The sequence below is a fragment of the Podarcis gaigeae genome (assembly GCF_964106915.1).
Source record: "Podarcis gaigeae genome assembly, chromosome: 8".
Classification (NCBI taxonomy): Eukaryota; Metazoa; Chordata; class Lepidosauria; order Squamata; family Lacertidae; genus Podarcis; species Podarcis gaigeae.
This window is the reverse complement of record NC_139684.1, coordinates 5,879,677-5,895,847: the sequence shown is the minus strand read 5'-3', so window position 1 is coordinate 5,895,847 and position 16,171 is coordinate 5,879,677. Positions and strand designations below refer to the sequence as shown.

Below are 16,171 nucleotides of genomic sequence, written 5' to 3'. Positions count from 1 at the left end.
CCCCCTACTGGTGGTTAACCCTTGCCGGTCTTCTAGCAATCAGGCTGAAGCCGGTTAGTCAATGCCTAAGCCAATACCGCTCAATTCCTGTAATCAATAAAGTTGTGGCCTAATTTTGCCCATTAACCTAAAATACTGGTGTCCTGTGTCTTTATTTCCGTGGGGCAGGCGGGAACTCGCCATGCAACTCACATGTTCCTGGATCTTCTGTAGGAGGGTGGAAAGATCTCGCAGCGCCTTCCTTCGGATCTTCCCACTCTTCATCGTTGCAATGACATCCGTAAATCTGTTCTTCAGCCGGTCGCTGCTGTCGCTTTCAGGAGGAAGATCAGCCGCATCCAGAGAAGCTGTGGTTGGGATGCTGAGGGGAGAGAGGAGTAGCGCTTTTGTCAAAAGGGTTTATTGCCTCCCATCCTTCAAAGACCCCAAGCACCCCCACCATAGAAATGGACCGGGTTGTTTTTTAAAGCAATTGATTATGGGGGAGGGGATTAGCACAGGATTACCTTGGAGGAAGATCCTCCCCATCTTCCAGGCTGATTTCCGATATTTGATCTTCATCAAAATCAATTCCCTGTCCATGAGAAAAGAGAAAAGAGAAACAGGAACATCAGAATGTGAAGAATGGATCAGACCCATTCATGTTTTTGTGTTGATCAGGAAAGCACAGACGAGGTAGGCTGGGAAACAAACTGAAAATCTCTGGCCTCCCTTTCCTTAGAGACCTTATTCATCCTTCTATTCATTTAAGCCTTCCGTTAAGAGTCTGGGTGTAATCCTTGTTACTAGTTTCAGAACTCACAGGGTTAAGGAGTTCTGAGTGACGTCTCTCCATTCCTGAGGCATGACCAGAAGGAGGGAGTGGCTTTATCTCACTGCCTGTTTGTCTCTGCGTCCGAAAGAGACGGAAGCAAAATGTGCGAGCTGAGTCCAGGAAAGCTCTGTAATTGTTTTACTGCACGAATAAAAACTGAGTTATAAACACACTGACGCCTAGGTGTGTTTGATCTGCTTAACACCGGGGAGCAACAGCACACTGCGGGAAAAGCTCTGCATTTGTGGCTGCCGGAGGAGGACCGGGAGCAGAGGCGCCAGATGGAAGTGTGCCGGGCTTCCATTCAAGCAGCTGCACCTAATTGGGGTCCAATCCAATTAGCCACGCCAATTATTCAACAATCCTTGACACCTCCCTTTCCATGGAGGCCCAGGTTACAACAGCCAAGGCGACATTTTTCCACCTTCGCCTCATCAAGCAGTTGGTCCCTTACCTTTCCCGCCCCAACCTGGCCACAGTGATCCATGCGACGGTCATCTCCAGGCTTGACTACTGTAATTCGCTCTATGCGGGGCTGCCCTTGAAGCTGTCCCAGAAACTCCAACGGGTGCAGAATGCTGCAGCGAGGCATTAATGGGAGCATATTCACCCAGTGCTTTTCCAGCTGCACTGGCTCCCGGTGGAGTACAGGGTCAGATTTAAGGTGCTGGTTTTGACCTTTAAAGCCCTTCACAGCCTCGGACCCTCGTACCTACGGGACTGCCTCTCCTGGTATGCCCCACGGAGAGCCTCAAGGTCCATAAATAACAACACCCTAGAGGTCCCGGGCCCTAAGGAAGTTAGATTAGCCTCAACCAGAGCCATGGCCTTCTCAACACTGGCTCCGGCCTGGTGGAACGCTCTGCCTCATGAGACCAGGGCCCTGCAGGATCTGATCTCTTTCCGCAGGGCCTGTAAGACAGAGTTGTTCCGCCTGGCCTTTGGCTTGGAGTCAACTTGATTCCCTCCCCCTCTTTCTATTTCCTTTTCCCTCCTGTGAAGAGGCTGCATCCTAATGCTTTAATATTGTATCTTAATCTTTTAAATTGTATTTTAATCAACTTTTTTTTATTATTGGTTGTTAGCCGCCCTGAGCCTGGTCTTGGCTGGGGAGGGCGGGGTATAAATAAATTATTATTATTATTATTATTATTATTATTATTATTATTATTAAGAGCATTTGTACCCCTCTCTTAAGCCAAAAAGGCTCCAAGAGAGCCTTCCATGAAATCAAATGCAAGAAACTCCCTAATGGCAGACTTCTATTGTAAGAAACAATCTGACCAACAGAACACACAAGGAAAGGGGGCAAGGAGGGCAGAGGAAAAGACAACTCACAAGCTCAGGCCCCAGGGTCTAGAATGCTGTTGTCATCTCTCCCACTGAGGCAGCCTGCTGAAATGGCTGCCGCCAGATGACAGTTGGGGGAGAGGAGACCTGAGGGAGCTGGCCTGTCTCAGCAGAGCCCATGGCGCTGTTTCTCATCCGTCCTTCCTCCAGGAGCAGAGCTCCTCCAGGGCCCCTGTCTCTCCCTTGCCTGCAGCTGGGAGCAGCCCTTTCCTGTGATGGACTCTGTGGACAGGTGGGCAGCAGGGCTCCCTGCCTCAGCTCTGCAGAAAAACCAGCTCCACCCGGTACCCCCTTCCCCTGAACTGGGCCAGCCACTCACACTTTCTTTTCTTCTTCTGTTTTTCCCTTCCAAACTATAGTAGAAAGATAACATCCAGCATGTATAAATAGAAATGAAGTCTCTTCCAGATTCACATGTACATAAATCAGAAGGAATCCTCTGTTCAAAATAATATTCAATCGACTTCAATATAGGACACTGAATTTCCCTTTTTGGCATTCCTTCTCCCCTTCCAAAAACTTGGGCAAAGCTCAACCCTTTCTTTGACTTTGGATAGCTCTTTGCCTAACTTGGTGATACCATTAATCTAGGTTCCAGATGCCGATGATGCAGTAATTCTATCTAGAACCCCCATTGGACTCAAAAGAGCAGTAAGAAAGCTCGCAGCATACTGTGAATCTGAATGTCTCAAAATCAACTATCAAAAGACCAAGATACTCGCTTTTGGGGGGAAACCAAAGCTTAGAAGCTGGGAATTCCAAGGCAATAAATTAGAACAAGTCACAAACTACAAGAATCTAGGAACGGTGGTACAGGCCTCAGGAACCAACAAACTACATATAAACTCCACCGGGAGTTCAGCGGAAAAAACCACAAATTGTATCCTTAAATTCTTCAGAGCACAAGGGGGCTTCTTTGTCCCCGCAGCTCTAAAATTATACAAGGCCAGAACTTTGGCACAACTCCTCTATGGTTCCTTCTTGGGCCCACCTTCCTCTGCTTTCTCACCCCTTGAGCGAGTTCAATCTAGACTTCTTAGAGCTCTCCTCCAAGTCCCCAGATGTGTCTCAAACGCATGGATTGGATTGGAAACGGGGATGATGAGAGTGGAGGCTAGCATCTACCTAACATCAATCTACAAATGGCTGACATTGAATCTGCTCCCCCGAGGGATAGCCCATTTGATCCTCTGTGACCAATTCCAGTCGGGCTGGCAGACTGCAGTCCTGAACACCCCCCGGAAACTGGATTTTGCCCCTCAAGCCCTTCTAAGTCTGGGCTTAGGCCAGGCAAAAGCCACGGTCAGGCAAAGAATATTAGATACCGAGAGACAGCAGGACTGTGCAAGGTGCCCCGACTATAGAATTGGAGAAATCGAGAGATATATAGCTGCACCGGCAGCATATCTCTTCTTTCTCATATCTAGGGATGCAAGAAGGGCCTTTACACTCGTCAGAAGCTCGGCTCTTCCCTCGCCGGTCCTGGATGGAGACTTTAGAAGGGTATGCTCAGAGACTTTGCACCTGTCCATTGGGAGAGATAGGAAGCCCAGAACACTTGTTCTTTGTTGTTGTTGTTCAGTCGTTTAGTCGTATCCGACTCTTCGTGACCCCCTCGACCAGAGCACGCCAGGCACTCCTATCTTTCACTGCCTCCCGCAGTTTGGTCAGACTCATGTTTGTAGCTTCGAGAACACTGTCCAACCATTTCGTCCTCTGTCGTCCCCTTTGCCTTGTGCCCTCAATCTTTCCCAACATCAGGGTCTTTTCCAGGGAGTCTTCTCTTCTCATGAGGTGGCCAAAGTCTTGGAGCCTCAGCTTCAGGATCTGTCCTTCCAGTGAGCACTCAGGGCTGATTTCCTGAAGAATGGATTGGTTTGATCTTCTTGCAATCCATGGGACTCTCAAGAGTCTCCTCCAGCACCATAATTCAAAAGCATTAATTCTTCGGCAATCAGCCTTCTTTATGGCCCAGCTCTCACTTCCATACATCACTAGGGGTAAAACCATAGCTTTAACTATACGGACCTTTGTTGGCAAGGTGATGTCTCTGTTTTTTAAGATGCTGTCTAGGTTTACCATCGCCTTTCTCCCAAGAAGCAGACGTCTTTTAATTTCATGACTGCTGTCACCATCTGCAGTGATCATGGAGCCCAAGAAAGTAAAATGTCTCACTGCCTCCATTTCTTCCCCTTCTATTTGCCAGGAGGTGATGGGCCCAGTGGCCATGATCTTCGTTTTTTTGATGTTGAGCTTCAGACCATATTTTGCGCTCTCCCCTTTCACCCTCATTAAAAGGTTCTTTAATTCCTCTTCACTTTCTGCCATCAAGGTTGTGTGATCTGCATATCTGAGGTTGTTGATATTTCTTCCGGCGATCTTAATTCCGGCTTGGGATTCATCCAGCCCAGCCTTTCACATGATGAATTCTGCATATAAGTTAAATAAGCAGGGAGATAATATACAGCCTTGCCGTACTCCTTTCCCAATTTTGAACCAATCAGTTGTGCCATATCCAGTTCTAACTGTAGCTTCTTGTCCCGCATAGAGATTTCTCAGGAGACAGATGAGGTGATCAGGCACTCCCATTTCTTTAAGAACTTGCCATAGTTTGCTGTGATCAACACAGTCAAAGGCTTTTGCATAGTCAATGAAGCAGAAGTAGATGTCTTTCTGGAACTCTCTAGCTTTCTCCATAATCCAGCACATGTTTGCAATTTGGTCTCTGGTTCCTCTGCCCCTTCGAAATCCAGCTTGCACTTCTGGGAGTTCTCGGTCCACATACTGCCTAAGCCTGCCTTGTAGAATTTTAAGCATAACCTTGCTAGCATGTGAAATGAGTGCAATTCTGCGGTAGTTGGAGCATTCATTGGCATTGCCCTTCTTTGGGGTTGGGATGTAGACTGATCTTCTCCAATCCTCTGGCCACTGCTGAGTTTTCCAAATTTGCTGGCATATTGAGTGTAGCACCTTAACAGCATCATCTTTTAAAATTTTAAATAGTTCAGCTGGAATATCATCACTTCCACTGGCCTTGTTATTAGCAGTGCTCTCTAAGGCCCATTTGACTTCACTCTCCAGGATATCTGGCTCAAGGTCAGCAACCACACTACCTGGGGTATACGAGACATCCATTTCTTTCTGGTATAGTTCCTCTGTGTATTCTTGCCACCTCTTCTTGATGTCTTCTGCTTCTGTTAAGTCCTTTTCACTTTTGTCTTTTATTATGGTAATCTTTGTACAAAATGTTCCTTTCATATCTCCAATTTTCTTGAACAGATCTCTGGTTTTCCCCATTCTATTGTTTTCCTCTATTTCTTTACATTGCTCGTTTAAGAAGGCCTTCTTGTCTCTCCTTGCTATTTTTTGGAAACCTGCATTCAATTTCCTGTATCTTTCACTATCTCCCTCACATTTTGCTTGCCTTCTCTCCCCCGCTATTTGTAAGGCCTCGTTGGACAGCCACTTTGCTTTCTTGCATTTCCTTTTCATTGGGATGGTTTTAGTTGCTGCCTCCTGTATAATGTTACGAGCCTCCATCCATAGTTCTTCAGGCACTCTGTCCAGCAAATCTAAATCCTTAAATCCTTAAACCTGTTCCTCACTTCCACTGTGTATTCATAAGGGATTTGACTTAGATTGTATCTTACCGGCCCAGTGGTTTTTCCTACTTTCTTCAGTTTAAGCTTGAATTTTGCTATAAGAAGCTAATGATCTGAGCCACAGTCAGCTCCAGGTCTTGTTTTTGCTGACTGTATAGAGCTTCTCCATCTTTGGCTGCAGAGAATATAATTAATCTGATTTCGATGCTGCCCATCTGCTGATGTCCATGTGTAGAGTCGTCTCTTGTGTTGTTGGAAAAGAGTGTTTGTGATGACCAGCTTGTTCTCTTGACAGAACTCTATTAGCCTTTGCCCTGCTTCGTTTTGAACTCCAAGGCCAAACTTGCCAGTTGTTCCTTTTATCTCTTGACTCCCTACTTTAGCATTCCAATCCCCTATAATGAGAAGAACATCCTTCTTTGGTGTCATTTCTATAAGGTGTTGTAAGTCTTCATAGAATTGGTCAATTTCAGTTTCTTCAGCACCAGTGGTTGGTGCATAAACCTGGATTACTGTGATGTTAAAAGGTCTGCCTTGGATTCGTATCGAGATCATTCTATCATTTTTGAGATTGCATCCCAGTACAGCTTTTGCCACTCTTTTGTTGACTATGAGGGCCACTCCATTTCTTTTACGGGATTCTTGCCCACAGTAGTAGATATGATGGTCATCCGAACTGAATTCGCCCATTCTTGTCCATTTTAGTTCACTGATGCCCAGGATGTCAATATTTATTCTTTCTATCTCATTTTTGACCACATCCAGCTTACCCAGGTTCATGGCTCTTACATTCCAGGTTCCTATGCAATATTTTTCTTTACAGCATTGGGCTTTCCTTTCGCTTCCAGGCATATCCTCAACTGAGCGTCCTTTCGGCTTTGGCCCAGCCGCTTCATCAGCTCTGAATCTCCTTGTACTTGTCCTCCGCTCTTCCTCAGTAGCATGTTGGACGCCTTCCAGCGTCATAACTTTTATATGCCTGATGTCTTTGTCCATGGAGTTTTCTTGGCAGGAATACTGGAGTGGCTTGCCGGTTCCTGCTCCAGGTGGATCACGTTTGGTCAAAACTCTCCACTATGACCTGTCCATCTTGGGTGGCCCTGCACGGCACAGCTCATAGCTTCTCTGAGTTATTCAAGCCCCTTCACCACGGCAAGGCAGTGATCCATGAAGGGGACTTGTTCTTTAGATGTCCCTTTTATGAAGAGGCACGTAGTAAGATCATGGATCCCCTACTGGTGAGGTTCACCGACCTCCCGCAAAAGCAAAAATTTGACCTTTTGCTGTTAGGCAAAGAGCAGAAGATGACCTGGATGGTCGCCCGATTCTGTGTACAGATCTGTAGGCGCAGACCATCGCCCAACTCAAAATAGTCCGGCATGAAAAGCCCTGACTCTGAGTCAACTCCCTGGGATAGTTTATTGTTGTACATTTGTAGTGAAGTTAAGGATTTCAAACTTTGGTCAAGAAAGGAGCAGATTTTGGTGGGTAATCAAAAAGCCACAAGAGTTATGGGAAAGAGGTCTGTTGCTTTAACCCTGCAGACCGACAATCTCCAAATATGTAAATTGTTATCTTAGGAAGGAAGTTCTCTAGTTTGATTTGGGGGCTTGACACCTGGGGCTCCAGCTATTCACACCCACCTAGTGTTGTTATCAGTCTTTTAATTACCTGGGAATAAAGATTCTAAGAATGGCTGAGAAAGTGCGCTCTGCAACCTGCGATTTGCCCGGCTGTTTAGCGTACCACCTTGCTGGCAGCCTCCTGTGTCTCTTTGTAATGGAGATTCTTGCTGACTTTGTAATGCGGATCTACTGAAGGACTTTGAAACTATCCTATCTCTGTCTTTGTTCTTAGAAGTGAGTATCTTAGTTAGCTATACTAAACAATGTTTTTATTTTATCTGCCTGCAAGATACAAAAGATGTGCCTGCTTTTTAAGCATGTTAACTTTGTGTTTTTTTAATAATTTTTTAAAAAAATAAACTTTCTTTTTTCTTATGTGCCAATCTGAGGGAAAATCTAAGTCCAATGCCTGGCTACTTGGTTACGCTATACCTGATGAATTTCTGTCTGCAAGTTTGTGGAAGCAGCTTGTGGAGGGTAAGGGCAGGTGAGGGAGGGGCGAGTGGCCGGAGCCCCTTTACTACATGGTAGCAGCGGTGGGATGGAACTTCCCTGCAGAAAGGCACTTTGATTTTAAATTGACACGAATCTTTTGTGTACTACAGGCGTTTTATTTTTTTTTGGATAGAGATAGTCAGAAATTATGGAAGCCGGGGCTTCCCAGGAATACACTTTGCATACTGTGGACGAATGAAGAAGGCAGTTCCCTTCCTTTGGAGACAACGCCCCCCAACCTCCAAGTCCCAGAGCGGAATCCGCCTCCTGGTTTTGGGGAGATCCCGAGTCGGAGAGAGAGCTGGTGGACGCCAGCGAATTAAGAACTGTTTGGAAGGGTGGGTAAGAGTCCTGCAACTTGGAGAGAATTGGGGGGGGGGTGCCAGTTAACCAACCCTTGTCTCCTCGTGAGGAAGTGGAAGCTAGGATGGCCTCCACGTGTCCTAGAGGGAACTATCTTGTTTATGTAGAGCCCAAAGAGATGGAGTTTTCAGAGGGTGATGCGGTTGAGTGGGTGCAAAACCCAGGCCAAGGTGGATACCGGTGCCGTGATAAGTTTCCAAAGATGGGCCAGTCCATTCTTATGGGGCCGAGAGTCAGCCGGATGGCTTATGAGTATCAAGATCTGCGGCAGCAGCTGCAAGAATGTCTGTGGGAGACTACCGTCGAGAGCGTCCATCGCGCGACATTCGCAGAACAGTGAGACGGCGTTCGCCTAGCCCGGGATGGGTCTACTCGCCAGTAAGAGCTTGGGAAACTCGTGGAGCAGTGCGACAGTACGCAGCAGAGGAGGAGGAGGAATTTCTCCCTAGACCCTCGCATGGATACGCGGCGGCGGAACACCTGCGTCCGGAGGGACAAGCGTCTCAACATCCTGTTCCAAGGTATGACGACAGTCACGAGGAGCCACGAGGAGAAAATCGCAGACAGGCTCCTCCAGGGCTAACTTTGAGCAACCTTAACTGGAGGGCATTTCTGAAATATCAGGGCCCCCCCACTGATGTTCTGAGTTATCTGACTCTTTTTGAAGTAACCTGCCGAGATATGGGGGTGGCCCTGAAAATGTACATGCCTATTTTGCGCTCGCTAATTTGTGGAGACCGAGTCGAATTGATGGGCCATCTCCCCTCATCCCAAATCAATGACTATGAGCGCTTAAAAAAATTAGTCATGCAAAGGCATGGACTTCATCCTGAGAACTATCGGAGGGCTTTCCGAAAAGGGGGTAAGTCTGGTCCCTCAGACAGCATTGCTGTGTATTCTGAGAAAATGGCCCAGAACTTTGAACTGTGGCTTTCAGCCGAAGATGTGTGTGGCTTTAAAGAACTTAGGCAGCTGATGCTAATAGAACAACTTATGCACCACCTGTCTCCAGAAATTGCGAGTTTGGTTGCTGACCAAAGTCCACGATCTTTAGAGGAGGCCACAGAATTCGCAGAATCTTTTAGACTAAATCGTTCTCATCTGGCCAACAGGGGACTGTCTGGTGGGTACAGACTGGCAGCTTCAGCTTCTGGCGGGAGGTCCGTTAAAGATCAAAGCAGGCGTCCCCCTACTCCTGCTAAATTGTCTCCGAGTTCCAGACTGTGCTTTTATTGTAAGAAACCGGGTCATGTAAAAGCAGTTTGCCCCCAATTAAGTGAAAAGAAGCCTCCCGTTTTGACTTTGACTCCTGCGGTGCGCATGATCCAGCGACAGGAGGAGGAAGATTGGGAAGCGGAACAGCAAAAATCAGGAACTGAGGAAAGCCCGGTCCCCGGAGTGAAGGGTGGGGCAGCTCCTGACGCTATAGCTTCCAAACCAGCTGTAGCCACTTCAAGTGCAGTTACTGTGGGACCTGTGAGAACTGGAGCTGGTCCAAGTGTGCCTCATCTGAAGTGGGCTAATTCGAAGCTTACAGCCCCCATTGAGATCAACGGAATTGCTGTGAACTCTTTCTGAGACACTGGGTCTGACATTACCAGTGTGTCCAGAGATTTGGTTTTGCCCATACAGATGCAGGCTAAACCCTTAAAGATTAGCCCCTATGGTGTGAATGAGATTTTTCAACCTACTGCCATTGTTCCAGTATCCTATAAGGGGTACTATGGAAACCACCTAATTATAGTACATGATCCTGAAGTGTGCAAAAGTACTGTCCTGGTGGGGAACGATTTGGGATTTAAGGTTTACCAACAACAACTTGCGGTGAACTCTTTTTCCATCAAGGTCTTACCCACCCAGGTACAGGGGATGGGAAACTGGGGAAACAACACCTCAAGGCTTGAGGACTGAGGGAAGCCTTATCCCAGATGGGAGGGGTGAAGGTTGGGCGCCTGATGCTATCACTCCCAAAACCACTGGAACTGCTGTGACTGCTGTTCCTGAGAAATCGGTTGGGAAGAGGGTTGGCTAATACGCACTGCCACCCCTGGTGTTAACTGGCCCACCTCAGCGTCTAGCACACCTCCCAGGGTTCACCTTCATCAAATTGTTGTGCCTTCCTTTTGAAGCATAGACTCTGATATTGTGACTCTGCCAAAAGACTTAGTTTTGTCCCAGCTGAACCGGTCCGATTTTCAGAAGAGTAATCCTAGTGGTGGAAATTTAATTCCCCAATCTGCAACTGTTGATTCAGTTCCCTCCCAGGATTTTATGGGGGATCCCTTTGTTCCAGTCCCTGAACCCCATGTTTGTGCAAACCTTACTTTGGGGGAAGGGGTTTTGAAATCTACAGTTCCCTGTGACGCAGACTGTGAAAGATGGAAGCGGCGTGTCCTGTCAGCCAAAAGCTGAGAGGCAAGAAGAGAAAGGGGGGCCAGCTCAGCCCAGCCAAGCCACTGTGGAGAGTTTTGAGTCCTCTGCCATGGTGGGAGATTTGGCCACGTTTGAAGTAAAGCGGAGATTTGGTCACTCTCTCCTAGGTCATTTAGAAACTGCAGAAAAGTCTCTTTGCACAATAGAGTTTACCCCTTTTGTGCCTGAAAAAGAGTTTTTCTATCCACAGCTCAAGGACTATAAAGACCCAGTCGATATGTTTATTGTTTTTCAAAAAATGTTTTGTAATGCAAATGTTTGTGTGGAGAAGAAATGGGATTTGGTGGGTCTTTTACAGAACTTTAGTCCTAGGAAACAGTGTGGTTATGTTATGAGTAAAAGTGTTTTCAGGTTTGATTGGGATTCCATCCCACCCCACCTCTGTGTTCAAAATCTGTTAGGAATTTTGGTTGAGATTTACTCAAGGAGCCCAGAGTTTGTGTCAGACCAGCCAGGTTTTGGCAAGCTCCTAGAAAATCCTTTGTCCATGCTCAGAGGGAGACGGGAGGGATTGGAAGAAGTTGAGTTAATTTTTTTCTAAGTCATGGCCAGAACACCTTAAGCATGTGCAGAGAGCTTTGGCCTGATTGCAAGATGCAAACCTGACCGTTAAAATGTATAAATGTCAGTTTGCTCAAGGAGAAGTAAGTGATTTCGGATTCAGATTGGGCTTGGGAAACATCAAATCCCTGGGAGCAGAAATCCAGTGTGTACTGGAATGGCTCTTACACCAATTCAAGCGAGCCGCTGAGTTGTTAACACAAGCCCTAGTAAGTTTGTGGGTGATTCTAGCCCCTGACCAGCAGCATCCTTTTGAAATGCAAACCAATGCCAGTCAAATAGGATTAGGAGAAACTTTGTTCCAACGGGACAATGAGAGAAATTGGCAACCTGAGGTGCACCTGAGCAAAGAATTGTTGCCCTGAGAGAAAAACCATCCCACTGCTGAACAAAAAGGTCTTTCTGATCTGGAAATAGTGACTCAAGGTTTTGAGAAAGGAGACTGGGCTGTAACTTTAAATCTTACCAGTCTCCCCCCTAAGCAAGTCGTTTACTGGCCTGGTCTTAGTACATCTGAGGCCAAGCTACCGGTAAGTCCTGTGCTTTATCAAGAGAAATACCAAAAGGTGCCTAATTCTTTTAGAGAACATCATGTTAATACTGTGAAAATGTATGTGGAACTTGAATTTTCTTTGTTAACTCCTTTTGGAAGTCGAACACAGGTAGCCTTTGTGCACTTAGACTTCCTAGAAGGGTACAAACAGGCTAAAGGTACTTTTGATGTGTTATCCTTCTCTATCCTGTCCAGAACATCGGCTAGGAAGTTTTTTGTTATTTCACAGCTTTTTTACTGTGCCTGCGGTATTGTATTTTTTGTGATTTTTAATTTTTCTGTTTATTGTTCTGTAACCTTTTTCTGTTAAAATCTAATAAAATATCATTAAAAAAAAAGTAATGGAGATTCCTGCTGACTTTGTAATGTGGATCTACTGAAGGACTTTGAAACTATCCTATCTCTGTCTTTGTTCTTAGAAGTGAGTATCTTAGTTAGCTATACTAAACTCTGTCTTTATTTTATCTGCCTGCAAGATATAAAAGATGTGCCTGCTTTTTAAGCATGTTAACTTTGTGTTTTTTTAAATAAATTTTTAAAAAAGAAACTTTCTTTTGTTTTATGTCCCAATCTGAGGGGAAATCTAAGTCCAACGCCTGACTACTTGGTTAAGCTATACCTGATGAATTTCTGCCTGCAAGTTTGTGGAAGCAGCTTGCAGAGTGGGGCAACCGGTAACAAAGGAGCATAGTCTTCTCCCTTGGACTGTGGCTCCTGGTGCTCTGAGACGGAGTGGTGGCAGCATAACCATTTCTGTTGCGTTTTGTTTTGTCAAAAAGTAAATGGCTGCCGGCCTCCGTTCCAGAAACCTGACCCAGCTGGAGGGGAAGGGCAGGTGAGGGAGGGGCGAGTGGCCGGAGCCCCTTTACTACAACAAATTATTTCTAAATTTATTGTTGTACATTGTTTCAATTGTCTGTTTTAACCATATTTGCGCAGCAGTTTCTAATGTTGTGAGTGCCCTCTATTTCAGAGGCTTCTACTCTGCAGCCTCTTATAGTTGTTTTAACTGCGAGTTTTTAAGTTCTTATGCTCTTACAATTGTTTTAACTGCGTGTCTTTGTTTTTTAGTTCTTATCTGTTTTAATTATCAGTTTTTATCCATCCATTATCCATGTTTAATCTTGTATTTTATTCAGATGTTTTATCCTATGCCTGTTTCTTGGTCCTCATTTGCTCTAACAATTATCGGTTAAAAAAAAAAATCCTAACTGTTACTTTATTTATATGATCTTTCTTTTTTTATCCTGGTCTGTGACCATAATAATAATAAACTTTATTTATATCCCACCCTCCCTAACAACAATAAAACAGTACAACACAACACTCTAAAATCATTCATTATAAAATTAATTCGAATCAATCCACTGGCAACCATTGGGCCAGAGCTCATAGAGCTAATAAGGTCCATACAAGTAGGTTCCAGAGTTATGTCCCCTGGCCATGGCAACCTGCACTTACCTCCAGGAGTCTTCGGGACGCCATCCTCAGGCCACCTCCTCCAACCTCAGGATGCTGAGGAACCTCAAACGGTCACAAGCTCCGTTGCTAGGCAACGGCAGTTGAGAAGATGGAATTCCCGGCCTCAGTGCCAAGGCTCTAGGAGAGTCCGTGTGGCCTAGTGGTTAGAACAATGTTAATGCCATGCAACGCTAGGGTGATATATATATATATTCTTTGAAATGTACAGTTTAATACTTTTTCTATTATTTGTATCCTGCAGACTCTTGTTGTCTCCTAAAGAAGCTGACAGGATTGCTCCCCTGTACTTACTTATGTGTTTGCCGTGTACATTTATGAACGTTTATTTTATATTTGGGGCCTTTGAATTCTTAACTCTGAACTCTGGATTAATAACATTTTAGGAATCTTCCAGAACGGCTAAGTCTATTGCTGGGAAGGACTCAGCGACCACGGTCTATTTTTGGAGAGAGGGTGGTATGGGGTTGGGGGCAGGTGAGATGGAGCTGCTTGGCAGTGGGTGTGTTGTATGCAGAAAGCGTACGCTTCAATTCCCATGACCCACCTCCTTCAGTTACTAGTTTCTTGGGGTTGGGGCTAAATCCATGATGGGTCAGAGAAAAATGAGCGGCGGCAGGAACCAGTCAAAGCAAGGAAGATCTTAATTTTACTGTTGTTTCTCATCTTACATGTTGCATGGAGGTGAGGAACCAAGACAAGTGTGTGTAAGAACTTTTAAAGATAATAATAATTTATTTTTTATAACCCCCCCTTCAATCTGGCTGGGTTTCCCTTAGCCCCAGAGGTTTTGGACTTTTTTGAGTCCACGGCTCCCTTGACCAACTACATTCTTTCTGTGAGGCTCCAGAGCCCAGCTTTGTCACCCCTTGCCAGCAGAGCTGGCAGCCTCTCGTCCTTTTTCTGACTCCTTCCCTTGTGCAGTGTTCCTACTTCTCCTCTCCCCTCTCCTTCGGAGTCCTCTGGACAGCCGCAGCTGCCGCCCCTTCCCTAAAGAGAGGTGCCTCCTCATGCTGCCCCACAGGGGCCTGGGACCAGCTCCAGAGGCACCGTTCGCCTGGGGAGCTTGTAGCCAGGGATGCTGCAACAAACAGCTGTGCAAACCTTTGGGAGGCAGAGATGCAAGAAGGCATGGGGAGGGGAGAGAAAGAGGGACAGAGGCCAGTGTTGCTCCCAGCACCCTTGACCAAGCACCCTTGACCATTCAAGGCACCAAAGGGTGCCACAGCACCCTGGTTGAAAACCACTGCCCACCCAACAAGCATCATACATGCATCACAGAAAGAGGCAGTCTTGTCTCCTGGCTTGTCTCTTGTCATGATACCTGACAATGTTTGCTGGTTGCCCTTTCCTGACCAGTCTGAGCCTTTCCCTTGAAATGGTAAATACCTCAGTTCTTGAATCCATTGTCACAGATCTACCCCTATTTATGTGAGATGTTTGCAGGCACATGCACTAAACCCTGTCTGTGGTGCCTACCCCTTTTCCTAAATGATAACACAAAGAGACCAGAGTATGGGTTCAAATTGGCCACAACTTTATTGAATTTCAGAAGTGGGGAACTTGGCACAGGCCTTGGCAGCCCGCCTGGCTGAGGATATGCAGGCAGTTGAGGCCCAGTGAGAGGGGACTGCAAAGTGCAAACTTACACAGCATGCCCTTCCACTGACCTCGTCCGGGGAGTTTGACCAACATGCCGCCGCTCTACGGCCAGGGACTCCCGGTTTGCCCTTTAACAGGCCCTGCAAGCGCCGCCGCATGGTGAGGGAGCATGAATGCATCCCCCCCCCCAACTTGATGTTAGACTAAAGGCTACCTTGCCAAGGCCTAAAACCGCCACTCAAGGCCCTAAGACTGCTCTGAGATGCCAGGTTGGATATAAGCGCCATAAATGAGAAAAGAGAGAGACACGTCGGCCTGTGAATGACCCCAGGCAGCTGGCAGAAGGACTCAGACATAGAGGCAGAGGGAACCCGGAGGCTTCAGGACGAAGTCGCTGTCAAGCACAGGACGCAGTGCCGACTGGAAAAGGTGAGTGGCCGTCTGCAAGATCTTACAGAGCTCATGAGATCTTGTGAGATTTCAGGAAGATCTCACAAGATCTTCCTAGTGTTGTAAACAAGAATTGCCCTTTTCCCTTATGGGGTATCCAAGAGCCCATATAGAGTCCTTACATAGGTTCCCTATTGGTAGGAGAAAATAACAGAGGCCAACCAAAAGAATATTGAGAAGCAAAGCAGCTACTAAGCTTAATCTTTATTGATCTGCTGCAACAGGGTGCTCCACTCACACGCAGGAAAGGAGGAGGACCCAGAAAAATGGTGTGCAAGGCCTTATAAAGACTTTTGAAATTGCCACCCTGTACATCAAGACCACGCCCAGAAACATCATACATACATCACAGAAGGGGTGTAACCTAAGACCACCAACCCCCAGATACATCATACCTACATCACAGAAAAGGCGGTCTAAAACAGAAATTTAAATGTTGTTTATCTCCTGTCTGGCAGGTTACTTGATTGGATTGCCTGGGGAGCCTGGCCATTCTTTTGTAGTGATAAATACTTAGTTCCTGGGCCAGGTCACAGGCTCACACACTCTATTCAAACAGAGACATACCCTTAAGACAGGATTTGTGAAGGAAAAGACAACGGGGAGGCTTTTCCAGTTTGACCTTGCAGAGGAAACATTTGCTCGGTTTAGGAATCAAAATGCTTCCAGGTTGGCCCTCCCGTGCTGATCTATGTACGTGCCCAGTTGGTACACTCACGAACATTACCATATATCTAAATCCCTACCACACTAGCCCAATACTGCTATTAAACCAACTAGATTTAGTAGGATTATGCATAGGGTACTCTGAATAGTGACACCAGGGACCTAGAAGGTGCAGGGC

At 46.2% G+C, this 16,171-nt stretch overlaps 1 protein-coding gene across 1 annotated transcript in view; it reads right to left on the bottom strand.

Moving 5' to 3' along the window:
- The window catches only part of LOC310851076 (uncharacterized protein), a 71,821-nt gene extending 57,913 nt beyond the window's left edge, over window positions 1-13,908 (bottom strand). The window contains exons 1-3 of the mRNA XM_083753159.1: window positions 13,258-13,908; window positions 507-574; window positions 193-361 (exon numbers count right to left, since the gene is read on the bottom strand). Of these exons, the coding sequence (XP_083609285.1) occupies window positions 193-361; window positions 507-574; window positions 13,258-13,281 (261 nt within the window). The 5' untranslated portion in view covers window positions 13,282-13,908. The remainder of the gene's footprint in view (window positions 1-192; window positions 362-506; window positions 575-13,257) is intronic.
- Window positions 13,909-16,171: the final 2,263 nt, after the last annotated feature.